Below are 27212 nucleotides of genomic sequence, written 5' to 3' on the forward strand. Positions count from 1 at the left end.
TAGATAAAATCTTAAAAGAAGAAGAGTGTGGTTTTAGGGAAGGTAGAGGATATGTTGACCAAATTTTCACTCCTTCAATAATTGAGTGATTCAATAGTTTACTTTATTAATAATTGAGAAGTGCCTGAGTCATGAAACATCATTACAGGGACCTCAGATTTATAGGTTGTGAGCAAGTGTCTGATTCACCTGAAAGAAGAGCTTTAGTGAAGGTCCTACCCTATGGTACACCAGATGAATATATTATAATGCTTAGTGCTATGTATGAAAATAATATTGTTCTGGTTAATAATGGAAATTAAGCTTGCAGCCAGTTTTGTATTAAATCAGGGGTTAAATAGGGTTGCATTCTATCCCTTTTATATGGATGAAATAAAAAAAAAGACAAGCTTTTTTACTGAAAGTAAAGAGTGACATTAAACCTAAAGCAAACAGAAATTATTTCATATATGGAAGCAGCTGTCCTCTCCTCAACACCTCTCTCTTTACACTAAAGTTTCTATTGTTTTAATAAGTAGAGTTGTGACAAAGACTCAATCTTTGCCATAAAGAGAGGGGCATTAAGGAGAGACAGTCCCTTTTATATGAAGAATAATTTCTGTTCATTTTAAATTCTAATGTTGCATCGTAATTTCAGTTAAAAAAAACTCGTTTTTTTAATTAATTTCTGAACATTTTTGAACTAATGCAGGTTCAAATTTGGCTCACCATACATGAAAAATCAATACAAAATTTGCACATTAATTTTGGCGGATGTATCCTGTATATGAAGGGCTGTCCCCTCCTCAATATGTCACTCTTTATGCTGAAGCTGTTAGCACTTTAAAAAAAAGCTTCCAATTCTAGTTAAATGGTCCCTGTGTTTCAGTACCTTCTCTGAAACATTTGAGACGAACAGTCAAAATTTTTTTTTAAAGAGCTAGGTATTGGGGAGGGGGTAACCCTTCATATATGGAATAATTTCTGTGCGTTTTTCAAATAATGCCAGTAAATCTGGATCATCCTCTATGAAATATACTCCTCCTCTTCACTAAAATTTTCTCCATGGAAACATCATCCAATCTACAGTAGACCCCCTATAAAATTCCATCCTCATTGAGAATCCCCCTCCCTGTAAAATTTCTTGTGGACAATTCAGCCTGAAAAATTCTCCATAGCATCCTTTCATTTGAATAAGACTTTAATCTCTAATTGGTTTCTTGATCACTCCTGAAATGTCCCCTTTTTTGGAAATTAAAACACATGGAAAATAGCCTCCAGATAATTCCCCTGGAACATCTCCACATGAAAAATTTGGCAAAGAGAATGCAAGACAATTTAAAAGAATTTTGCATTGTAATTCTGTCAGATCCCCCCCTGCAACATCTCCCTGGGAAAACTCATCCTCCAAATATTTCCCTCCCTAAGAAGATTCTCCCTATAGAAATCCACTTAAAGCACATCCCCCCCCCCAAAAAAAAAAAAAACAAATATATATATATAAACTCCCCAATAATAAATACTATACATAAACAAGGACAAATTTTCGAAATCTGGTGTACTGATTTATTTTTTTTTTATTGAAGATGCATTGACTTGTGGGAAAATTTTGAATCAAGTTTAGATTCTTTCCTAAGAAAGAGTCTAAGTAGTATTATAATTCCGACTTGGCGAATGGATTGGTCTGAGAGTAGTGAATCCATTAGTTTCAATAATGAAGTAGTCTAATTAGTACAATTATTGGTTTGAATTATTAAGTAATTTGTCCTTTTTGTGCAAGGTGGAGCTGTAGGATTGTTCTAAAATTGTCTACTTCAAAGGAAACATACTTTAATAAAATCCATTCTCTTTTAAACAATTTTTTTTAATTTTCTCAGTTTTTCTTTGTAAATGCTTCTTTTTTCTTTCTTTTTTTTTATTATCATTGTTGAAGTCTTGATTGTTAGATATGTATAGCTTACTCTGAAATGCAATTCACTGGAAAGAGAAATTAATCTCAACATTTTCGCAACATAACAATGCACTGTTTTTGCTTGACAAGAAACTCTTGGTTTATCTCTACTTTGTAATAAAAGACTTTTGTTTGTTGTTTAGTAGTTTTACTTTTTGGATGGGGGGAGGGGAAGGCTGGAAACGTGATATTTGCTGCTTATATAAAATTTTGCTGTTGAAATTTTTGTTTCAAAGATAACATTTGGTAAAACCCTAATATTAAGGAATTAGAAAATTTATTTTTACTACTAAATTAGCAAGCTATATAAAATGAGCTAAAAATGTATATAATATATGTGCTTATTATGCATTCCCTGTTGGATGCATGTTGAGGCTAGGTCAGCATTTGTTGAAAATTGCTGGCTGATATTATTTTATTTATTTAGCTATAGGCAATTTAAAGATTTGGAATATTATCTTTTTCTATTAAACGGTTTTTTGGAGCAGAAAAACTTAATGATACACAATGCTGAAAACAGAAGACTTATTTGCAAAAAGAGATTAGCTTCACAAGCAGAGTGAAAAAAAAGTAATTTTTTTAATTAAATTATTTTAAAAAAATATTTTTTTTAATAATATTTTTTAAGATAAATCTTAATTTTGTAATCTTAAAAGCATCTGCTTAATGCCAGATATCAACTTTGACAAGAACAAATATTTAATTTTTTTGTGGGCTGCAGCTATATAAATGTCTGTTTCTTTGAGTGTGTCATATTTTTTAAATAGCGTTCACTCAAAATGGCTCAAAGTATTCCATTACAGCTTAATTAACAAATGTACTTTTCATGTTTTACAAGGAACCATTGTAATTTACTCAAATTCATTGTAAATGGCTTTCTTCCTGTTACATTTATATATGTAATGTGTAAAGCTTTAGAGCTTTTTATTAGTCTTGTAATGTATATTTTATACTGCAAAATAAGCATGAGAATATAAAAATAAAAGAATAATTAAATTGCTTATATTTTGAAATAAAAACCCAAATAGCTATTTTTTTCCAAATTGGAACATTACTATATTGCAATAACAAGAGCCAAGGGTGGGACCCCTTGCCAAAAAAAAGAAAAAAATTTATAAGAGATGACCCTGAAAAATGTTCATTTAAAAATAACCAAAATTCATGGGTTTTTTGGAGAGATGGTTTTTTTTTATAAAGAATGGATTATGTGTTGGTCTCATTAATATTGTATATATGTATTTCCTGCTGATCTATATCTATCAAATGAACATGGATTTGGTACCTAAGCAGTGAGTCAACTACCACTTATGTATTAACTGTAGGATCAAATATAATAAGATCGTGAATTAAAAAAAATAATAATAATAATATTTGGCTCAGAATAAAAGGGGCAAGTTGCTCAATAGTTTTTTCAAGATGTGATTACATAAGAAGTCTAAATTAATTAAAATAAGATCAGCAAATAAAACAAGAGAGAATATTGCAACCCTGATTTAGGATGGCAGGACAAATTGCTACTGTCAAGCATTGTGCCTCTGCTATGCCATTGGACATGCTTATTTTTATAAGTATACATACTATACAATATTATACATATTATAATATATTATTATATTATAAATAGTATACACATTATAAGTATACATACTATACATTTTGTTAAAGAATGTAAAGCATGACAGATGAACTCATCTTAAAGATTGTCAAGTTAGTTAAAAAAAAAAAAAAAAATAAAGTACCTACTAAAAATAGTAAAGGATTTAAGAATTAAAAATAACCAAAGAATTTCGTCCAATATACATTCAATGGCCAATACATAACATGATTTAAAAAATGTTGACTACTCAAAACATGTCAAGAGTATTTCCCACAGTACACGTTGTTTTTAAGTTGAAGTCGAGTGTTCTTTAGGTTGAGTGATTATAGGTCACTTTTATGTTATTTATGTTTATATGGCTATATTATCAGTTGGTTTCTCATTTCTAAAATTCCATCAGGGTTTTGATCTATGGTCTTATTTACATATTTTTACCCATAAAAAAATAACACTTATGTACAAATGCTGCATGTTAATGGACCAATTCATCAATTTCAGAAAGGAAAAAATGAAAAGAGGATCCAAACTAAAATGTGTAACACTTGAGTTTAAAATTTTGTTTACAAATTTTCATCACATATCAGCATCAAAATCTCTAGCTTTGTTCTCAGTATTTGTTTGCCTCTTCTTCTTTGAAATAGAGGCATTCGCACAGCCTGTATAGACACCAGTTGCATGGAGTCATATCTTACCCATAGAAGGATTTCAACGCACATCCTTAGACTAGATGTTAACCTCTGGTGCTCCCACAGCCAATCAGCGCGAAAGATCTCGGCTCTATTCCAGGAGTGAAAACAGAAATTTCTGTTTTGACCACTGTTACTTCTGGCACTACCCCTCCCCTTATCTCCTATCCTTGAACAGTGTACCAGACTAATACATTAAGGTAATTAGTGCTACATACAAGAGTGGTTCTGTTGTCAAGGTAGGAACTGTAGTTGTAGCTGGTTTGGTGTGAAATCAGGGGTTAGATAGTGTTAGGTCTTATCCCTTTTCCTGACCGAGTGGGTTGGTGCGCTGGATTCGGGATCCCTTGTCTGAGAGGACACGGGTTCGAATCCCAGTGTACCCAATTCTTCAGTTTGGGACGGGGTCAGTGGCGTGACTCTGTAAGCTTAGCCAGAGTCGACCCAGCTCTAAATGGGTACCTGGAGAAACCTGGGGAAGGTAAACAGGAAGGTGTGCGATAGCACAGGATGGCTGGCCCCCAACCCCCTATTGCACTTCCTGGCTGAAGGGCCAATAAACGGATATCAGCACCGCCGGTACGGACTGTAAAGTCTAATGCCGTATCCTTTACCTTTTACCTTACCTTTTTATGTTGATTATTACACATGAAACATAGCAATGGCTACAGGTATTCAGTGGCGAGGTAAAATTTGCTAAGGCTTTGTGTGGATTGGGTAGTTTTTTGTCTAAAATAAAAATGTTAGCAAACGAAATGAGTTTTTGAAGGTTTTGTGAGTTATGAGTTTATGAGTGGGCTCTAGAATTAGTGTTAAGAAGACTAAGTTGCTCAGACTAGGAATAAATGAAGGTGAAGAAATGATGTTAAAGAACAAGAAAATAAATCAAGTGGACAGCTTCACATACGTTCATAGTATTATCAGGGAAGATAGTCAGTGCAGTGAAGATGTAAATCTTCCCTTCTTGCTTTTTTCATATTTGGCATTAGGCGTGTTGGCACAGATTTTGTTTGTCTCCTTCTTTTGATGTGTATTTAGGCTCTCAGTAATTACCTAATTATAAACATCTTTTCTTTGTAAACATTGTTTACTGGTGAAAACATTTATCTCTGAAGAGCATAAAAAAATATGCATTTTTGGGCCACAGTTTCTACAAGAAGGGACTACTCGGGCACAATTTAAAGGTGTCCTCCCTCCCTTCTCCCTTTGTTCATGTATGCCATTGAAGGTGTTGGTACAAGCTTACTTTTTTGTCCCCTTTTTGGCTATGTATTTAGGCTATCAGTGATTTGATAATTGTAAATATTTTTTTTCAGATCCTTAGAAGATGGGAAGAGTAATTCGTGCACAACGTCGGGGTGCAGGGGGTATTTTCAAATCTCATACTAAACATAGGAAAGGAGCCCCAAAGCTTAGGTCTGCTGATTTTGCTGAAAGACATGGGTACATCAAGGGTGTAGTGAAGGATATCATCCACGATCCTGGCCGTGGTGCCCCTCTAGCTGTAGTCCACTTCCGTGACCCATACAGATATAAGATAAGGAAGGAATTGTTTTTGGCTGCTGAAGGAATGCACACTGGTCAATTTCTCTATTGTGGCAGAAAAGGTATGATTTTGGCTACAATTTTTATTTTTATTCCTTTAGATAAATGTTCATAACGGTTACGTTCAATACTTCTATTTTAGGGAGGGATTGTGGACCTGTTTCCAATTCAAGTTAAACATGGCAATTTTTAGTTTGATTTTTTTTTTAAATAGGGTCTTATTTTGTATTAGGGCTTGCTAATTTTGGCTTACTGTTATTTCTAATCTAGGCTTTTAATACCAATAAAACTACTGTTCAGGTTTTAAAAGAAAATGTAGTATTTACCTTTTTCTTGGTTGTATGCGTCATTTTCCATAATGCAAAACAAAATGATAAAAAAAATATTTCACATCTTTTCATGTACACATGCATATATAAATGGCTGCTAAGAGAAGGGGAGGAGCACAATGCACTATTTTATTTTGTGATTTGTAGTTTTTCAGATTTATAGATTAGTTAAAACGTAACTGAAAAATGTACTCAAATCAAGAGTGAAAACGGTATGACAATGATCCAGGCCAGACAAGTAGCTATGGAAGTTCTTTCATAACACTATACTTTAACTCTGTAATAATAGAATTTGTTCTTTATTGCACTCAGAAAGCATGGTTCAGTGCCATTGCTCTCAACCTTTTCATCAACGTCCATCAACTTGATTTTATTTCAAAAATCAATTGACATTCAGTTATGTGCAGACTTCAGAGTTCTTTTCACTTTAATAACCCAAAACCAGAAATTTTGATAACAATTTATGCATCAAAAGGGTTTGCTGATTCCAATTATATGAAGTTCATTAAGTTTACAAGCTTGAGAGAATTTGCTTGATTTAGAAAAAAAGGAGGGGGGAGGGGGGATGCTGCAAGAAGGAAAGCATTCATCTTGAAGATTGTACTATCCAATTCAGCATATCAGAGACCCCTAGTGTAAGAGCTCCGCCAAATTTCACAAAAATATGGGATTGTGCTCCTTTCTTTTTTCAGACCCAAGAGTGTATGTGTGTATTCGTTCGTTTTTTTTCCTGCGGGGTGGCTGTACTGAACCAAAGATTCTATAAGATCAGGAGAGGACTCATTCCATTGGAAATTACAAGTTTTAGTACTTTTTTCTAGTGACTAAAAATATTGTGCCGTGGGCGTTTTCTGCTTTTTTGTGGCATCAAACTTTGATTTTGCCCCTGAAAGACTCAAGTTGCTCTCAGTTGAAAATTCTGGGATATTCAATAGATTTAACGGAAAACTGTATATTGAGCTTCACGGAAATCAAATATGATGTTGTTCTACTGTTGTTAAAAAAGTCAAGACAAAGCAAGTTAAAGAAAATCGCTTTTTCCATAATTTTTCTCTCATTGCCCATTTGTTTATAACTTGCTATAGATTAGTTGTTCATAACTTGTAAACATTGACAGCTCCTATACTAAAAAGGTGACTGCAAAAGAGAAGTAATAATTATCAAAGCATGCCGATAGGAGTTCCTTTTAGTGTTTAAGTAGGGTAAATACTGGAAAGAAGTGAAATCAAAATCATGAAAAACATTTTAGGGTAAATATTAATGAACTAGTAACATAGCCTGTGATAGGAGTGCGAGATATTTATTCAATAAAAAAAAACACAAGTATTAACAGCCACTCCAAGAAGTACAAAAACTCATCCAAAGGGGTGGAAAAAATACACTAAAAAATGATACAGGACTAAATAGATAATAATACAAATCGCACATCCTAATTGGCACCATAACCCTTACAATAAAGCAAATTCAACTTTACTATTAAAAACCTACCCCAAGATCATAATATATGGCTAGATGAAAGACATATAAAAAATATAATGATTGGAAGCGTACTGGCGCTGGTTTTACAATGTAGAGATCTTGCATTGGTACCCTTTGCCTAACGTCTCTTGATTATTTGAGATTAGTGATTGATTCTTAGTTATCAACATAATGAGTTGTATTGGCAAATTGTGGTGAATTAAGCAGTTCAGTCTCTGAAGTTTAAACAAATAAATATATGCTAGTAGAAATTAAAAAAGAAATTAATCTGATTTGTTTATGATGTCCACTTTATAGAAGTATCTCTAAAAAAAAAAAAAAAATCTTTACTAGACCTTTCGCTTGTTTTCATTCCTCTCAAAAAGTTCATCGTCAATTTAAACTATTAGGTCAAACTGATTATATGCAATAAAGGGAGACTGTTGGCAAATTTTTACATCACTAATTTTAATCATTTTGTCCCAGTGCCTAATAAGTTGATCATCTTGAAACTGGCAATATTCTTGGTGATGTAGTTCTATTAATTTTACTTTATTGCTACTACTACTTTTGTAATACTGCTAACATCTCATTACAGCACCAAAGCATGTACAGCCTCGCAAGAACTTATTTATATCCTTAAGTCCTTTAAATCGTTAAAATCCTGTTAAGAACTTAGGGGACTGAAAGTCTTTTTTATGACCTCTTTCAGCCCATTCGGGGACGACCTCCTTTTTGTTTGGCGCTATATGGATGGCCGAAAAGGGCAATCTTGGGTAAGCTGTCATCCTTTATATGCAACTCCTGTCCTATCCATTTCGATCTGTCGCTCATTATAGCCCTAGAAAGCAAGAGAGAAGTACCTGTGCTAAAAAGATCTCAACAATTCTTTTGGAAAAACATCTAGCAAATCCTCCACCGTGTTTTGGAGCGTCCATGTTTCAGAACCCTAATGGATAGTTTCTAATATTCTAATCTTGGTTTACAGACTCGTATTTCTATTCTTCCAAACTTTTTTTTTAATCAAGAAAAGAACACCCTGGGTATTGGCTGTTTTACTTTTAACATCTTCACTGCATCCGCTATCTTAAGTAATCTTTTCCAGTATTTAGAAAGAAACTAAGCTGGACTTCTCCCTTGTATTTTGCAACTGCGCATATTAAAAAAATGTGTGTTTGTTGCAAAAATTTCAAGCAACTACTTTTAACTATTTTCCCTCAACTTTATAGCCACTCTCCAAATTGGCAATGTTCTTCCTGTTGGAGTAATGCCAGAAGGTACCATCGTTTGCAATGTTGAAGAGCAGTATGGTGACAGAGGTAGCTTAGCTCGTACCTCTGGTAACTATGCGACTGTTATTGGACACAATGTTGATACAAAGAAGACTCGTGTGAAGTTGCCGTCTGGGGCTAAGAAAGTTCTCAGCTCTTCCAACAGAGCTATGGTTGGTAAGTCAAAATTTTAGAAAGAAAGATTAATGTAGATTATTGGCAAAGATTTATGTATAACAGTAAATTATAGAATCATAAAAATATAAACAAATACTAATTTTGATGAAATACGAAAAAAAAAATATTTATTTAGCTAAAAGAATTTTTAGTGTTGTAAATAAAAAAAAAATGGCCCTTAATTATATAAGTGAACCAGGCGATGTATATTTGGTTATCTTTTCTTACAAACCAAGGTTGTCTATCAGGACAATTACAAATGATCAGTCAATATGTTCCACAGTAGATATAACTTACATAGTTTGAACATTTTAGATTTTCAGTTGAGCGCAAGTGATGCTCTGGTTCATTTCAGGATTAATCTATCAATCTACAGCGGGATCTGCTATCTTTATGATAGATAATTCATTTTAATTTCTGATCGTTTTCATTTTTATTAAATCATTCATAGTAATTGCTATATGTTTTAATTAGCAGTATCATGACTTTATTTCTGGTTCTTTTTGGCTTTTAATATGGCTCTACTTTTCTTTGAAAAAATTCCTTTTAACTTTTTTCTTGGAAATATTTGTGTTGTTTTTCTTTTTTTTTTCTCCTCAAGAATAAAAATTTTAGTCCCTTATATTCAGTCAAAATCTTTGACCAGCTGTAAATTTGTGCATATTTTTGTAATAATTTGATAACTTCACTTGAAATTTTGGGTGAATAGAGAGGATGAAGCTTGTTCATATTGGTTGTAATATTCCAGAATTTTTGGTCTTCTATAGGGCTGTAAATGCTTTTGTTTTTTAAAGGAAGTTCATTCCATCATGCTCTTAATCAATCAATCAATATTTATTAATTCAAATTAAAATATACAGAAACAATATTATGCCCCAACAGAGAGCAGAGCTCGTAAGGCTGGGGCAGCACAAATGCATAAAAAAAAACACAACGTCTCGTCATTCTAATAATTTTTAAAGGAGAGAGAAAAAACTAAGACAAAAAAAAACATACGAGAGAAAAAAAACATACAAGATCATAGAGGAGGCCACCCCAGCGCAAGAACACCACAGCAAAATACATACTAAAATCTATTATTAATCAATCCCGACATCCAGACAAAGAATTATTTTTGAAATATGTTTTTTAAAGAAAATCGACTTGTGAAACTTCGGGACATTTCTACTAAATTAAGTTTATTTGCAATATGAGGAATCTGGTATCTGATTGAGAATCTAGCTCTTTCTGATTTAATTGGCGGAAGGCGATACTTCTTGGAGCGGATGCAGTGGGCAGGAGAAGTGGGAGTCTCAATTATACCCATATCATGGAAATAATTTGCTGAGGATTGGATATCATAATACCACATTGCTGTATGTACGTCCTTCAATTGTTTGAAATTAAGTATATTGAGAAAAATATATAAAGTTTGGGTTTCTGACAGATTTTTAAGTTTCGCAGGGCGATGAATACAAGCACCCAGAATTCTAATTGCCTTATTTTGAATTATCTGAAGAGGTTGCAGATGTACCATAAATGTGTTGAGATAAACTATGGGCAATAATTAAGATATGATTCAATTAGAGAGTGGTATAAAATTTTAAGGATGGAGAAAGGAAACACCTGTTTCAATCTGTAAAGACAACCTAAGTGATGGGCAAGTTTAAATCTCAAATAATCAGAATTCTTACGGAAAGATAAAAGCTCATCGAGAATAACCCCAAGGTAACGAAATGAATGTACTCTTTTTATCCTACTTTGATTTACAATTAACTCATCTATGGTAATTTTATTTATCGCCCTTTGTGACCACCCGAAAATCATGAATTCAGTTTTAGAAAAGTTCGGAGCTAGGCAGTTACACGCAAACCATTTATTCCAAGATTTCATTGCTGTCACCATTTTCTCAACCAACAAAGATGGGGTTTTAGCTTTTACTGTCACAGCCGTATCATCTGCAAAAATTACTGCTAAGCTATTATCTTGGGGTAAACACCTTGGGAGGTCATTTATATAAATCAAAAATAGTAATGGCCCCAATACTGATCCCTGGGGGACTCCAACATCATCAATAATGATATGGCTTGATAGATGTCCATTTATTTCTACATGAATTTTTCGATCATGCAGGTAAAATTTTATTAGATCTAGGCCTTTACCTCTAATACCTGTGTTATTAATTTTTTCCATCAAGATTTCATGGTTTAGCGTATCAAATGTCTTTTTTATATCATAGAAGAGAGCAGACACATAATTATCATCATTTAGTGAATCATTAATCTCTAAGATTAGCGCAGCAATAGCTTGTTCTGTGGAATGACCTGACCTGAATCCAAACTGATTTTTAGTAAATAAATTCCTTTTATTAAAATAGGATACAATTCTTTCTTGAATAATTTTTTCTAGAACCTTAGATATTGGAGAAAGAATAGTTATTGGGCGGTAATTGCCTACATCTGTCTTATCGCCTTTTTTGTGAATTGGAATAACTCTTGCAGATTTCCATACTTCTGGAAAGATCCCTGATGATATAGATGCGTTTAAAATATGAAGCAATGGAACATGGATTACACAAGCAAGTTCTTTCAGGATATTTGTGGAGAGCCCATCTAGACCTAGGGAATTCCCACGTTTTAAATTCGTAATTACTTTCTGGAATTCACCGAAAGTAACAGGGGCCAGGAATATACTAGAATTTTCGGATGACGGTAGATAATCTTTATATGAACCAATTAAAGATTCAGGGGATTTCAGATCAGCAGTAGCACTAAAATGGGAAAAGTAATTACAAAAACAATCTGCAACAACATCCTTCCCCTTCAATTCAACACCACTTTCATTTATGATCATTTCAGGATGTGATGTCTTAGTATTATTTCCAATTTTTTCCTTGATTAATTTCCATGTAGTCCGAGGTGAATCCGATTTTTTAAATGAAGTTTCATAATAAATTTGTTCACTTGTTCTAAGAATTTTAACCAGCAAATTTTTATAATTTTTGAATCGCTGTACATTATGAGCTGAGGGGTATTTCATTTTTATCTTATAGAGTCGATTTTTTTACTTGATAGATTTTAAAAGTGATAAACTTATCCAAGGGTTTTTGGGTGAGTTTCTTTTCAGGTAGGTAGCTCTAAATGGGCAATGAAGATTCAGTTTTTCGTTCAGAATTCGATAAAATACATCCAAAGATGTATTTGAATCATTCTCGTTAGTAACTTCACTCCAATCTATATCGCTTAGACTAGATTTCAGTTCATTCATATTTACTTTTGAAAAATTTCTCCTTTTCATAGGGTTTTCTTTATTGGCTATCTTTTGCGCTCTGAAGTCAGACATTAAAATACAATGATCAGACGTATTTTCCATAACCACGAATGTAGCCTCACATGGATAAGGTGCAAAAATGTTATCAATCAGTGAAGAAGATGAATTTGTAATTCATGTCGGAATAAAACATACTGGGCTCATACCATGGGAAAGGTTACATTCTAAAAACTGAAGGACATGTTGGTCAATCCTTTGCAGGCTTGATGGGAGGCATCCCATTAAGTCAATATTGAAATCCCCAAGGATAAAAAATGCCATTCGAAGATTTGATATCACGCTTAACATATTTTCAAATTTGTCAAAAAAGTCTGCCATGTTAGATGAGGGAGGACGATAAATTACAGCAATTAAAATTTTTTCATTAATTGGTAAAAAACATTCAACAATACAGCTTTCAAAAACCATCTCAGTATTCAGATATAGAAATTCTTCTCTCAGTCGCGCCGGAATATAATTTTTAACTAGTATTGCTAAACCACCTTGCTTTTTTTTTATTTCTGCTTACATGAAAGAATTGGAAATCGCTAATATTAATTTTATTTGCCGAGTTTTCATCTAAAAATGTTTCACAAACCCCAAGAATATCCGTGCCCGATTCAAATAAAAAAATTTCAATCGCACCTTGCCCACTCCTCCAACCACGACAGTTCCAAAAAGATATTTTCCTCATATTTTGATTTTTATGAGCTATTTCATGAGAAAACAAATATTTATTTGGGGGGACTGAAATAGCGTTTAAAATTTCATTATTATCATGGGCTACGGCGTTTGGAATACATTACTAAAGAGGGCTGATTTTCTTTCAAGTTCTTCCAGTCTAGATGCAGGGATCCCATGAGCTTGATTAACCATTATCGTGCATTGACCTCACGCCAAGGATTACCCCCTCCCATGCCTCTCCCACTGAAAAATAAAAGCACTAAAACTCACAGATAATTCAACATGAAATACGAAAGAAAAAACAACAAGGGAGTCCATAGACACTGTAAGTACCAAAATGCAACAACCAAGCAAACACTCTCTCCAAACTATGCATCGGCACTGTTTCTGTTTTTGAGAAAAACAGAAACAGAAAAAAACAGTTAGAAAAAAAAACAGAACAGAAACAGAAACAGGTCAAACAAAAACAGGTGACCTGTTTCTGTAATCTGTTCTGTTTTTCGAAAAAAAAAACAGAAAACAGCTGTTTTTCCTGTTTTTTCCTTACTTCTTCTATTTCTAATAGGAAAGAAAACATCTTCTTGTTAAATCCTTTTAGTTACATACAAAAGATGAGCAACTTCGTGTAATTCAACACACTAGCGTATTTTTAGGGGGGGGGCGAAATTTGTCATAAAATGCGTCCAATCAGGTGCAATTTAACCAAAAATTCTTAGGCCTAACGGCCGAATTGCATTTATTCTCAAATTCTTTGTCACTCATATATTATAAAAGATTGTCGAAAAAAAAAAATCGATTCTGACTCCAGAAGTCGAACTGATCCGTTACCTTGCAGAAAAGCATCACCTTAATTAGGCTAAAAACAAGAGGCAGAAGGACAACGGAATGGAGAGGGGAGAGGGAAAAATAGCAAGACCTCTTACATTAATGACATATAGTTTTATTTTCAAGTTTCCCTTATCTTCTCCAACCATAGAATTCAGAAAGCTTTTCTGTAAGAGCCAACAGTAAGGCGAAGAAACAAAAATTTTCGTCCCCTAAACCCTGCCTAAGCCGGGGACGAAAATTTTTACATTTCTTTCGTTTTCTCGAACTTGCTTGACATTAATAAAATTTTTCTACATTCAATAAGAATAGCAGACTTATATACCACGGTTGTCAAAAAATCTCTAGCCCCCACTCTTTATAGGCTACTGGTACTTACGACCTTTAGGTGGGACGACCTTTTGGTGGGCTAAGTAAACATATGAGGGACTGTCTTGCTGCCGCTCTTTTTTCTAAAGTCATTCGTTCATATGTACAAGGATCAAGATAAGCTGGACGCTGGTAGAGCTCCAACTTGAATCTAGGATTTTGCACAAAATACTTAGATCCTTCAGGCGATTCTCAAGCAGCCTCTTCGATCTCGCTTCACAGAAGCTCACCAATCCCTTGATCAGCATGTATGCTTTGCTTGAAGTAGTGTAAGTGGACCCACTAGCCAGTTCGGTGGCCTCTTCAAAAGGGCTCAAACAACTTGTTGCACATTCTAAAAGTGACCTGTCTTGCTCAGTAAGTTCAAGTTCTCTCATTTTCGCATTGCGAACATTTACATCATAAAATTTCTGTAGAGCAGATTTTCTGTGTAACATGGAACTAATCATCACGTAAGTGCTATTCCAACGCACTTTCATATCATGAGGGATGTGACCACTTAGTCCTATTTCTTTGCAAAGCCCTTCAAGAGGTCGTGTTGAATATTTGACTTTTTTTTAGCAGCTTGAGTGTCCGACGCAACTTTTTGAGTGCACCATTGAGTGAGACTGAGTCTTCAATTTCAGTAAAATCATTTGCACCAGTGGCCCATTCATCCCATTCAGTTTCTGTGTCGGAGTCGTACTCTTCCAAGTCATATACATCTGAAGCAGTGTCAACAATGTCTGAATCTATGATATCAGGAAGGTCATCTTCTGTCAGACCAATCTCTGAGGAACATTGCTCTCTACTAGTGCCTTGTTCGGGTTCACCTTCATCATCTGAATCACATTCCGGTGTTTGCTCTACGTCAAATTCATTTCTCCCCAAAATTTGAGGCCATTTGTGACACTGAGGTGGAGGCAGTGGCCAAAGCAAGATGAACGTTCGATTCCACCAATTTGACAAGCTTTTACGACGCTCGAGCCAGAATCAGTTACAGCACAGAACAATTTGTCTTCAAGTTCAAATTTCTTCAGGGCTACTATGATTGCTGCAAGTATATTTGCTGCTGTATGCCGAACCTTGAGACGCTTAAAGTGCAAGATGCAACTGTGAACTACCCATTTTCCACTGACTAGCTTGGGGTAATGTACTGTCACTGCCAAGTATCCTCCCCCTGTATATGACCAGCAGTCAAATGTTATAGATACCTTTCGTGCCTGATTCATATTCAATTTCAGTTTCAATAGTTTCTTTTTCTTTGCTTGAAACATGCCTTTTTATGGTACGACTCGATGGAGGCAAAATACCACCTGTCAAGGAGTGTATCAGTCAACACATAGTTTGCACGCCAAAAATGGAAAGTGGTAACTTGTCTGCAAGTACTGTTCTTACACACTGTTTTGTCAATTTAAGTTGACTTGAGCGGTTGCGCAACATCAGAGAACAGATATCTCTAGTTCCTTTTCTAGAGAAAGAAAAATTGCTCTTTTGGTTCTTTGGCTGTTCTTCAGCTATCCCACATCCTGGCAATGAACCCTGTACTGTACGACAAACAACAGCTTCTGGGCCATTGGCAACATTATCCATGCCGTGCTGGTGCAGTAGAGGCAGATGACTGTACTTTCACCTTAATCTTATGAACATTTTCCAGGTGATTGACAAAATTAATTGAAGAACCTCCACTAGCCTTGATAGTCTTTTTGCAAACCTTGCAGGTGATGCTGCATTTGTCTTTCACACCATAATTAGCCCAAACTGGCTTTTTCCTTGTGATTTTAGGTAAAACTTCTACCTCTTCATCAGGAGAAATATCCATGACAGTTTTGCAGTAGTACCTGAAAGTCATTTGAATCAGTTTTTTTTTTAAAATTACAGACAGGCATTTGTCCTACAAGAATCCTGATACACCCAGTCAGGGTGACTAATTTTTGCATACAATGTAGTTATCGATAATGTTGTGATGATTCTTTTAAAAAAAAAATTGAAAAAAAAAAATCAATGTGATATTTGAATTCTGCATGTCCAATTGTGTGGTACTAGGGATAAAAAAAAAAAAGTTCAAATAGACTAGCATGGCTGGTCTAATTTGACTATTCATAATTTTTACCTTTAGGATGCTTGCTCCAGCACACAAAATTAGACGAAGGTTAGCAAGGAAATCGAGCTTCTAGTTTAGATGTCGCTATGATTTCACCTGAATATCAAAGAAATTACTCTTCTTGTTGACAAAGGACGATTTCGGTATCATACCCGCTAGATAGCGCGGCATTCAAAAAAAAAAAAAAAAACAGAAAAAAACAGAAAACAGATTAAAAAAAAAACAGAAACGGAAAAAAACAGATGAAAAAAAAAGCAGAACAGAAACAGGTCAAACAAAAACAGGTAGCCTGTTTCTGTTTTCAGTTCTGTTTTTTGTAAAAACAGAAAACAGAAACAGGTAAGAAGAAACAGAAAACAGAAACAGTGCCGATGCTTACTCCAAACTACAACTAAATGAACAAAAAAAAGCACACAAAAAACTTCCTTCACTCGTAATTTTGTTTCTACCCTTCATTTCATTCAGATTATCCCTTCGCGCGTCCAACCCAACCTTCAAACAAATCAAATACAGAAAATAACTGAAAAAAGGAAAAAAAAATCACTTTTCCATAGAACTTCCAAATCCACCCCCATGAATATCAACTCTATGAGGGATATGCACCAAAACTGAATCCATAAAATCCTTATTTACTTTGTAAACAGTCACTTTTAGAGGCTCAGTGTTTGGACACTGGCATATACACAAATGTGGCGGGATCTATTTCGTCTCCCAAACATCCCCACGATTAACTCCACTGTTGAGTAATTTTAACCTCACAGCAAATAATTTTCTTTGAACTTCTCGGGCCGATTCCGGAGCATCATCCGTCACAAAGATATTAGAATGCTCTAAGATTGACTTGTTTTTCAACATCCTAGCGTTTTTCAGTATAAATCATTACTGATTTACATCAGTATTATCATTTATACTGACATATTTACATCATTATTACTGATTACATATCTTCATCATTAACTGGGACATTCCAAAGCAATAAATTTTTTTCAGTATCTCTGCTTTCTATTCTCATAGTTCTCCCTTTCAATAAAGATAACTCAGATGTTAAACGAACATTTTCTTCCGCTAATAGAAATAAATTACTTTTTATCATTTTTGACTCACTTTTAACAGTAGCTATTCTAGGTTTTAATTCGGAGACTTGTTTTTGGGAGGTAGCAACATAATTCTCAAGGTGTGATAATCGAGATTCAATGGACCTAACTGATCCAGATAAATTATTCAGAATTTCAGTGTTTGACTGAATTATGGCCAAAATTGCGCTAATATTGTCAGCTAACGACCTCAGTGAAATATTTTCTACTCCTCTTGAATCGGATGCCGATATAATCGCCATAGCTTCTTCTCCCCGTTTGACCTTCTTCCTTTTTCCAACCATTCTTAACACTAAATACAGCAACAAAAAGGGGTTGAAGGGGAACCAAAAATTGCAAATCGCCTACCTTAAAAAACTTTATCTAAGCTTTAAACATAACCACGGCAAGCAGCTTTAATCAATCTCAGTCCAGGTCTATTATTGTAAAAGCTTCAATTCTTTTTCCCTTTTTTTCAATTTGTCATAGAAAATTCACTTCCAGTGTTTAATCTTCCGATCAATCTTGGCTAATAAATGAACAAAAAATACATCGAGGCAGGTACGGGCGCGCGTTAGGCTATTGTTAGCCGGTCGAATTCATTCAGGTAATATTTTGTTACAACAGAATAAATTTAGTCTCTAATTGATTCAGAATATAATCCTTTTTCCTCGCTTGTTCATAAACTGGTTATTAATCCTTTTAAGAGAATTAAATAAAAAAAAAACATGTTTTTTTAAATGAAAGTAAGGAGCGACATTAAAACTTAAAACGAACAGAAATTACTCCGTATATGAAAGGGGCTTTTCCTTCTCAACGCCCCGCTCTTTACGCCAAAGTTTGACTCTTTCTCTTAACTCTACATTTTAAAACTGTAAAAAACCATTTCCAGATCGGAGACTAATCTTTTTCATTTTTTATTTTCTAAGCAAAGTTTTCCCACTGGGAATTAAAGAAGGAAAATACACGATAATGATGTGAATTGGTGATTTTATGTAATAGCAACCAATGTAGAAGAATATATTACCGTTGGGATTTGATAAGTAACTTTAGAGTTCAAGTTTCTGATGGTAATGAAAAGTAGCTGCCTATAATCTTGACATAGTAGCACTGTCAGAAGTGAGATGCACCGGTTTCGGCAAAGAAACCCTCGACAATGGCCAAAGAATAATCTACAATGGACCCGAAAAGAATCGAAAAGCAGGAGTAGCAATGTTAATGTAACATTGTCAGTGATAGAGTAATGTTAGCGAGGTTCCAGGGATACCACGTTAAAGTGACTGTAGTTCCCTGTTATGCACTGACGAATGTTGCTGAAGAGGTGTTAAAAGAGTGTTTCTATGACACCCAACTTAATCTCCAAGGATATACCGCGTCATGACATGGTTATATTTGCCAGAGACTTCAACGCCAAAGTAGGCAACGATAGATTCTACTGTCTAGAAGTACTTGGCCCACATGGTCTTGGCGACCGGAATGAAAATGGAGCTTTATTTATAGACTTCGCTTCCACAAATGATCTCCTGATTGGTGGAACCCAGTTTCGTCACAAGAATATCCACAAGTACACTCGGATCTCCCCTGACGGCACAACAAGAAATCAGATCGACCACTTTCTTGTAAACAGGAAGTGGCGGTCAAGTCTGCAAGACGTAAGGACACTCAGAGGGGCTGACGCTGGCTCAGACGACAGTCTCTGTATCGCTAAGATTGTGCTCAAACTAAGGACCTCGTTAAAGAAGACAGACCTCTGGATGCCCCTATATGACTGATAAGCTTACTGAGCCGGAAGTCAGGAAGAAGTTCTTTTTGAGTCTGCACAACAAGTTTGAGGCTCTTAGACATCTTGGTAAGGGAGAAGTGGACACTATATCGAGCAGCATCAGAAACACTTTCAATGATCTTGCAAAGGAAGTAATTGGGCGTAAAAAGAGACGCAAAGACTGGTGGATCTCGGATAAAACTTGGGGATTTGATCCATGAAAGAAAAACTATGAAACTAAATTTAGTTTCAGCAGGGTTCCAGAACGATGCATTGATGAAGCCGCAGGCATATAGGGACAAGGACAAGCTCGTAAAGAAAAGTGCGAGTTCTGACGAAAGGACTTCCCTGGAGAGCAAGGCATTGGAAACAGAGACGGCAGCAAAAAAGGAGATTCCAAGATGGTTTACAGGATCACTAGCGAGATGATTGGAAAGCGGTGAAAAACTGATGGTCCCGTTAAGGACAGAAACCGAAGAATAGCCAACCATTTCGAAAGACAGAATTTCAGGGCCTCTAGAAGGCCCTGAAAATCACCTACATGACAGGTCTATGCCTATTGAAATTTTGACAAAACAAGATTTTACCTTAATTTTTGGTTATCAGTTGCTTTTTCTTTGCCTTTAGTTCTGAAAATGCAATTCCTGTTATTTGAGTAGAATTCTGAGCCATATCAATGGTTTTTTTTCAAAATTTAGGAAATGTATTTGTATATATTTAAACCTTATAAATTGGGATTGAGCAAAGTTGTGAAGCTGAAAACAATTTTGTTGTACTTCATTCAAGCAGAAGATCTATTTTGCAAGGCTTCCCTTTTATAACACATATTTTTGAAGGTCATCAAAGGTCAGGGCCCTCTAGAGGGAGAAGGAGTGGAGGTGGGTACTTCAAAATACCTTCCCGGGACACACTTTAGCCTGTAGACTAATCCCTGAATGTTTCATTTTTCTAACCTAACCTCTTTCTGAGATAGCAAGAAGTCAATCAACTAGAATTTTACCCATAGGCTAAATTTAACACTTTTTTGCAGGAATTATTGCTGGTGGTGGTCGTATTGACAAACCAATCTTGAAAGCTGGTCGTGCTTACCACAAGTACAAGGCAAAGAGGAACTCATGGCCAATTGTTCGTGGTGTTGCTATGAACCCTGTTGAACATCCCCACGGTGGTGGTAACCATCAACACATTGGTAAAGCCTCCACTGTTAAGAGGGACACACCAGCTGGTCGCAAGGTAAGATAGCGTCATTGATGTTATCATTGATATAGTATCGCATTTTCGAAATCTAATGAAAATGATGCCTCGTGCTGAATTTTTCTAATGGCCCGCTCAGACCCATGGGAAAACCATTTAGAAAAACAAATCTGTAAGAGGGAAAAAGTATTTAAACGATAGGTCCAAAATTTTTTCTAAAAAGTACAGATAACATGCACTTGTAAGTGCCAAGTGTATTTCTTGCCAAGTATCTTGCTCTTTCGTTTTACCCATGTTACTGTGCTTAATAATAGCCTATATACATAGTTAACTATGTTTTACTAGTTACTATGAAGGTTGCTTAAGATACATAATTAACCGTCAGCAAACTTTCTGGGTTTGAATCAGCTTAAATTTTCAGTTTACTTTTTTTTCGTTCAGCTTATGCAGTCTATTAAAACTTGTTGGTTAGAGCACTGTGTTAGTACCAAGGACAGCGGAAATTGAATCTGATTGTTTGAAATTGTTAATTATGAGTAACCGGAAATTCAAGTATTAATCGAAAATCTCATTTGCAGTTATGGAGTCTTTGGTAGTAGTTGGTGCAAAATTTTAAAAGAAGAAACACGAGTGAGTCAGTAAAAAATATGTTACAAAATGGCACCAAATTCCTTCTGAAGGTGTCTTTTATCTGCCAAGTTTTACTAGTTCTAATATTTTTTTGGTTCGCGGTTCACGTGCACTGCTGTAAAATCTTCGCAAATTTGAAATAAATAAAAGAAGAATTGTGGTTTTCAGGTAGGAATAGACGTAAGGTGGGTACAAGGATAAGAATTGTTCCTATTTTAATGTGTTTGGTACTTCAACAGAGATGTATAAACAAACAAAATGGGTAATATGTGCGTAACCATCCAATAGTTTATATTTCGATAAGATTCGAAATTAGCAAATAATTTGAGCTATAAGATATAGCCTATGATAAGCTTATTTATATTATGATTGAGCTATAAGATATAGCCTATGATAAGCTTATTTATATTATGAACGTTTTCCAAAGGATACTATTTAGCAGACTACAAGTAAAATATTTATTTGTTTGAAAAAAAAACAAGAAATTTCGAAAATATCCAAGGAACTTTCCTTCTATTTAATGTTTCAATAAGCTTTGAAAGAAATAAATAATTTGAGCCATGGTCATAATTAGCTCGGTAATGTGGGTTGGCTCAGCAATTGTTAAAGTTGGTGTTTTTTGAATCTGGTTTGTACTGCATCCTTCTAAAAAGTTCTAAAAATTCTAATGACAAGTACAGTTTGAAAACCTTTATCTAATAAATCCGTGATACTATGACCTAGGCCGTATGCAAGGGGTTTGTCCCCCCTCGAAAAAAATCAACACCCACGAAAAAAAAAATCCTGGATATGGCACCGACTATGCCAGATGACTTATAGGGTATTTCAAAAAAAAAAAAAAAATATGGTAAAACCTATTGAAAGGTGAGATATGGCTCATGCTGAGCTTATTTATAGTAGACTTAGCTCAATTCTAGACACCAGAAGTTGCTAAATCTTATTTTGAATGGGCCTAGTGTTAGCCAGATATTGTGAATGAGTCATAGTACAAGCCAACCTTGTGAAAATCAGCGCTTTTAATGCTTGTCAAATTAAGTGGCCTGTCCTTATTGTAGATGCATTCTTCCTCTGTAAAATATAGGAGAATATGCTTAGGCTCATTTTCTAGTGGAACAGTGGCCCACAATAGAAGGGTTCCGAAGACTGTAATCTTGGCCAATTGTTAGCTAAATGACTTGATAACAAACTATTAACAAAAAGTAAAGCTTAGACTCTGAGATATGGTTAAGAAAAAGGAAAGAATATTTAGAATTTTCATATTTTCTATTTAATTTGGCGGTACGTTTTTTCTTAAAAAGTTAACAGCTTAATCATTGAGGATGAGTCATTTTTCTTAGAGAATATAGTACTCTATGATACACAGTGTAAGCGAATGAGGTTTTCTGTGTATTCATTGAGGTGTTGTTGAATTGTATATAATATAGGTAGCAGTTAATCCAAATTTATGTTTTTGGTAACCGAGGGCTGTTCAAGGAGAGTGCTTTCAGACTTCCATCATTCCGTTTTCATTAGATTCTATTTTCTCTGTCTCTTTTACTTACGTTTTCTTGATGCAACTTCTTCTGTTTGGCAGTCTGAATTTATTATTTTTAGTTAAACCTGACCTTTTGATTTACATTTTGCTGCTATTAACTTTCAGGATAATTACCCGTCAGGTTTATTCTCTATTTAATTTGTCTTATATCCTAAACAAATATTTCCTTTTCCTAGTACTAAATAATATGTATAATTTATTGTTTATTACTTATTTAAATAATTGTTTGATTTTGTTTAGTAGTCTAAATTTTTGCAATTTTTTTTCTTTCTTTTTGATAGGAATGGATCCTTTGATTTATATTTTACTGGTATTAACTTTTATGGAAAGTTCGTGTCATGTTTAGTTAAACTCTAGTTAAACTTTTTTTTTTGTACAAGACCAATTTGTCTTTTACGAAGGAAAAATTAAATAATTGATATTATTTATTTTTTATTATCTATTTAAATCATTGCTTTTTGTTTGTTAATGTAAATTTTCATATTTAATTTTCTTCTGATTTATATTCTATTGTAATTCATGTCAATAGAAAATCGTTTCATTTTAATTCTGTATTTAAATACATTTTTTTATTTCTTTAAGTACTATTCTTTTTCTGGGGAACATTTAATCATTAATATTATTTTATTCGTTATTTCTTAATTAATTGTTTATTTTGTTATTGAATTTACTTTACTTATTGCATATTAATTATTATTTGATGAACCTGTCCCTTCCTGCTCGGAAGCCAGTTTAAGATATGAATTGGTTAGGTTACCTATCTTATTGTAGATTATTTGTTATGATGTAACTTATTTGTAATAAATACAATTAATAATAATCACTTCCCTTTTAGGTTGGTCTTATTGCTGCCAGGAGAACTGGTCGTATCCGTGGTGGCAAGACGGAAGCCAAATCTTCGGATTAAACATTTGTTTTCGAATTCTGTCTTTTTACTGGGGAAATAATAAAACATTTTATTTTCCTGGATTTTTTGTTTGTTTTTTTTTTTTTTTCTTTTCAGTCAGAGGGTTTATCATTTATCCTCAACTACTTTTCTCGACCTTAAGGTGATAAGGAAGGTGAATCGAACGTTTTTGTAATATTGGTTTTACAGGGCACTAGATTAATAGCTGGGTCAATGCAAATAGGCAATGAGAAAGCTTTCATCGTAAAAAACTACCTCGTTAAGATTTGAGAAATTGTCTGGTTGCAAATGTTTATTCTTTTTTTATCTAATTGTACGTGAAGAATATAACTAGGTTCGTCGAACTCTGCTGTGTATTTTATATTTTTAAGCTTTACTTATTTAGTGAAAAAGTTTTAACTTTTATATTTTTAAGTACTGCTAAAGTTTATAAAACTCTTCTGAAAAGGAAAATGTTAAAACACTGAAAGAACATTTTATGTGTTTTTCCCTTGAATTAGAAGTTTCCATTTATGCTAGACTAATTACTAAGCTTTGTTTCTGTATTTTACTTTATTCTTTTTCAAAAACAGACGTGCTTGGATGGGCTATGGGGCATGGATTGATGACAGAGTTAACTTTTTTGTGCATAATTTTAATTTGGTGGAGAAATTTAATGATGACTTTCTCCAACCAGTTCTCTGTTTCATGTCTATTTGCATCAATTTTTCCACTAATCTGAATTTTTGGGATTTTTCCCGATTTTTTTCAAAAGAAAACTGGATTCTTCGAGATTTTCTTGGCAACTAATGACTTGTATTTTTTGCGAACGGTAGTATATTTACGAAGGCTAATTTTTGTGAAAATTTCGGAGAATTTGATTTTCGTTTTGGGAAGTTCGAGTGAAGCTCGAAAAGTCTGGAGACAGTGGAGCACCAGCCAGCATGCTAACTTTTGTGTGAGTGCTATGTACCACCAGGCACGGAAAAAGTTCCAAAGCTAGCAGAATTCGACAGAATTCCAAAAGCTGCCGACACTTAAGCAGCATAACTTATGTTTTGGCAGCTTTTCTTCGAGCAAAAAGTATTTTTATGTGTAAAAATTGTATTTTCAGACAAAAATCTGCCAACAAATTTGAAAACTGTCAAGTAGCATCGCTACTTTGCTACCCCACTTTTGCACGGTGGAATACCACCAGAATGTCATTTTTCTTAACTAATGTATTGTTTTCAGCTGTTTTGCGGTTGCTGGTAGCTGATTCTCCGCTGACATCAACTTTGAGGCGATTGAGAGTTAGATGGCAGTAAAACTAAATTTCTAAAATCTGATGTTTAATCTTCGCAATTGTATAAACTTCGATTAGCAATCACCATCAACAATGCTCAAGGGCAATCATTAGGAAAATGTGGTATAGATCTGAATACGGATTGTTTTTCCCATGGACAATTATATGTTGCATGTTCAAGAGTCGGTAAACCTGACAATCTATTAAACAAATACAATGGCGCGTAACGACTTACGCACGCAGGGGGGCGATGCGCCCCCACCAACAGCTAGTTTAGGATAAAAATAATGGGGAAAAAATTCATTTTCCGGTAAAAGGTTTTCATATTTGAAGTTATGTACGTTAAACTTGTCTGGAAGTAAAAGATTAACAATAAAGGCTTTATAATAATTGGTAATATTATGGAAAAAGGATTTGTTAGAATGAATTTGAATTCAACTGATAAATAAATTTATTAATAGGATTTTTCAGCAATAGGTTTGTGCTTAGAATTCATAAAGATATCCTAAAAGAGCAGAAAATAAAAGGACTATTTTGAAATTTAATATGAAAATATGGAAAGTTATGCTTGGAAGGAAAAATAATGATCTAAGTAACAATTGGTAAATTTCATTGGCTTACTGATATTATATAACTGGTTGCATTCAAAAGGTTTTCTTTTTTAAGGTTGTTGAACTGTTTTAATCCTTTCTTAAAATATATAGAAATTTTGTAATTACCAGTTTTTTTTGCTCTTTGCGCAACTTTATTTTTAAAAAAAACTAATTTTAAAGTTTCTCAGGTATTTCTCTAGTTTTCAGTAAAATATTGAAATATTTTTGTTGTTTACATAATAACTTTAGCGATTGTGAACTGAACTTGGAATTTTATTCAACTAAGAAAAGAAATTCTTTACACAATTTAATGTCTTTTCATACAGAAGTCTGTTCAAATATAGTTGAATATTACAGCAAGTCCGATTTTTAACAACGATTTCTACTGAGCTTGATTCTTTTGGTTTTATTTTTAAGGTTTTTAAATTGTTTTAATCCCCTGTCAAAATATATGCAAATATTTTTGCAATTGCCAGTTTTTTGGCTCTTTAAGGTGATTCTCCGAGGTTTGAAGCAAATTCTATTTCCTATAGCATTGAAATACGCAACGAGATTTTCTCCTTTCTCATTGGCTTAATTGCTCTCTTGAGGGTTGTACCAGAATAATTAAATACTGTTGTTTATTACGATCGGATTTAAAGGGAATTTAAATTTTTTTCACATGTCTAATTGGTAACAGCTGACCATTGAAATTTGGTTGGTTACAAGTCAGATAACAGTTTAGCATTTGAATTTTCACAATGGGCAGAAAAAAATAAGAACAAATAAAGGATGGGAAAACCTGAGACATTGGTAAGTTCTATTCCAACGTTATTGTAGATTATATTACTTTTATTCATATACAAGTTACATTTTCAAACAGTTCGTGGTAACGAACTGTAGTAAGGAGCGAAGGGGCTCAATAGTAACCAAAACACTAAAAAACGAAGTTTTGATACAAATAGTTACATCAAAAGAATTGCATTTTAATGCTGATTTTAAATATATAAGTTTCATCAAGTTTAGTCTTACCGGTCAAAAGTTACGAGCCTGAGAAAATGTGCCTTATTTTAGAAAATAGGCGGAAATACCCTCTAAAAGTCACATAATCTTAACAAAATCACACCATCAGATTCAGCGTATCCGAGAACCCTACTGTAGAAGTTTCAAGCCCCTATCATAAAAAAGGTGGAATTTTGTATTTTTGCCAGAAGACAGATAACGGGTGCGTATTTTTTGTTTTTTTCCTCAGGGGTGATTGTATCGACCTAGTTGTCCTAGAATGTCGCAAGAGGGTTCATTCTAACGTAAATTAAAAGTTCTAGTGTCCTTTTTAAGTGACCGAAAAACTGGAGGGCACCGAGGCCCCCTCCAACGCACAGTTTTCTCCAAGGTCACCGGATCAAAATTTTGAGATAACCATTCTGTTTAACTCAGTCAAAAATCTAATAAATATGTCTTTGGGGATGACTAAATCCACCTCAGTTCCCGGGGGAGGGGCGGCAACTTATAAACTTAGACCATTGTTTACACATAGTAGTTGTTAATTATGAAGTGTACAGAGGTTTTCAGGGGGACTTTTTTGTGTTGGGGTTAGGGTGGGTCGGGGGGGCAGGTTACGTGGGAGGATCTTTCCATGGAGGAATTTTTCATGAGGGAAGAGAATTTCCATGAAGGGGTCGCAGGATTTTCTAGCATCATTTATAAAAAGACAATGAGAAAATATTTTTTTTCAAATGGAAGTAATGATCAACATTCAAACTTAAAACGAGCATAAAATATTACTTAAATAAGGGGGTTTGTCTCTTCCACAATACCTTGCTCTTTACGCTAAAGTATTTTTAGTAACTTCAATTAGTTATTCTACGGCCTTTGTGATTCAAGGGTCATTCTGAAAGATTTGGGACAAAATTCAAGCTTTAGTGTAAAGAACGAGGTATTGACGAGGGGGCAAACTCCCTCATATACGTAATAAAAATACACACATATATAAGTTCGTTACATAAGCTAATTCGTAAGGTACGTATGTTTATT

The 27212-nt window shown here is 34.2% G+C and overlaps 1 protein-coding gene across 1 annotated transcript in view; it reads left to right on the forward strand.

The window, feature by feature from the left end:
- The window catches only part of LOC136043846 (large ribosomal subunit protein uL2), a 34588-nt gene extending 11184 nt beyond the window's left edge, over positions 1-23404 (forward strand). The window contains exons 2-5 of the mRNA XM_065728787.1: positions 5530-5820; positions 8775-8993; positions 20108-20310; positions 23271-23404. Of these exons, the coding sequence (XP_065584859.1) occupies positions 5541-5820; positions 8775-8993; positions 20108-20310; positions 23271-23342 (774 nt within the window). The 5' untranslated portion in view covers positions 5530-5540 and the 3' untranslated portion in view covers positions 23343-23404. The remainder of the gene's footprint in view (positions 1-5529; positions 5821-8774; positions 8994-20107; positions 20311-23270) is intronic.
- Positions 23405-27212: the final 3808 nt, after the last annotated feature.

Source organism: Artemia franciscana, chromosome 2, assembly GCF_032884065.1.
Source record: "Artemia franciscana chromosome 2, ASM3288406v1, whole genome shotgun sequence".
In the NCBI taxonomy this organism is placed as follows: domain Eukaryota; kingdom Metazoa; phylum Arthropoda; class Branchiopoda; order Anostraca; family Artemiidae; genus Artemia; species Artemia franciscana.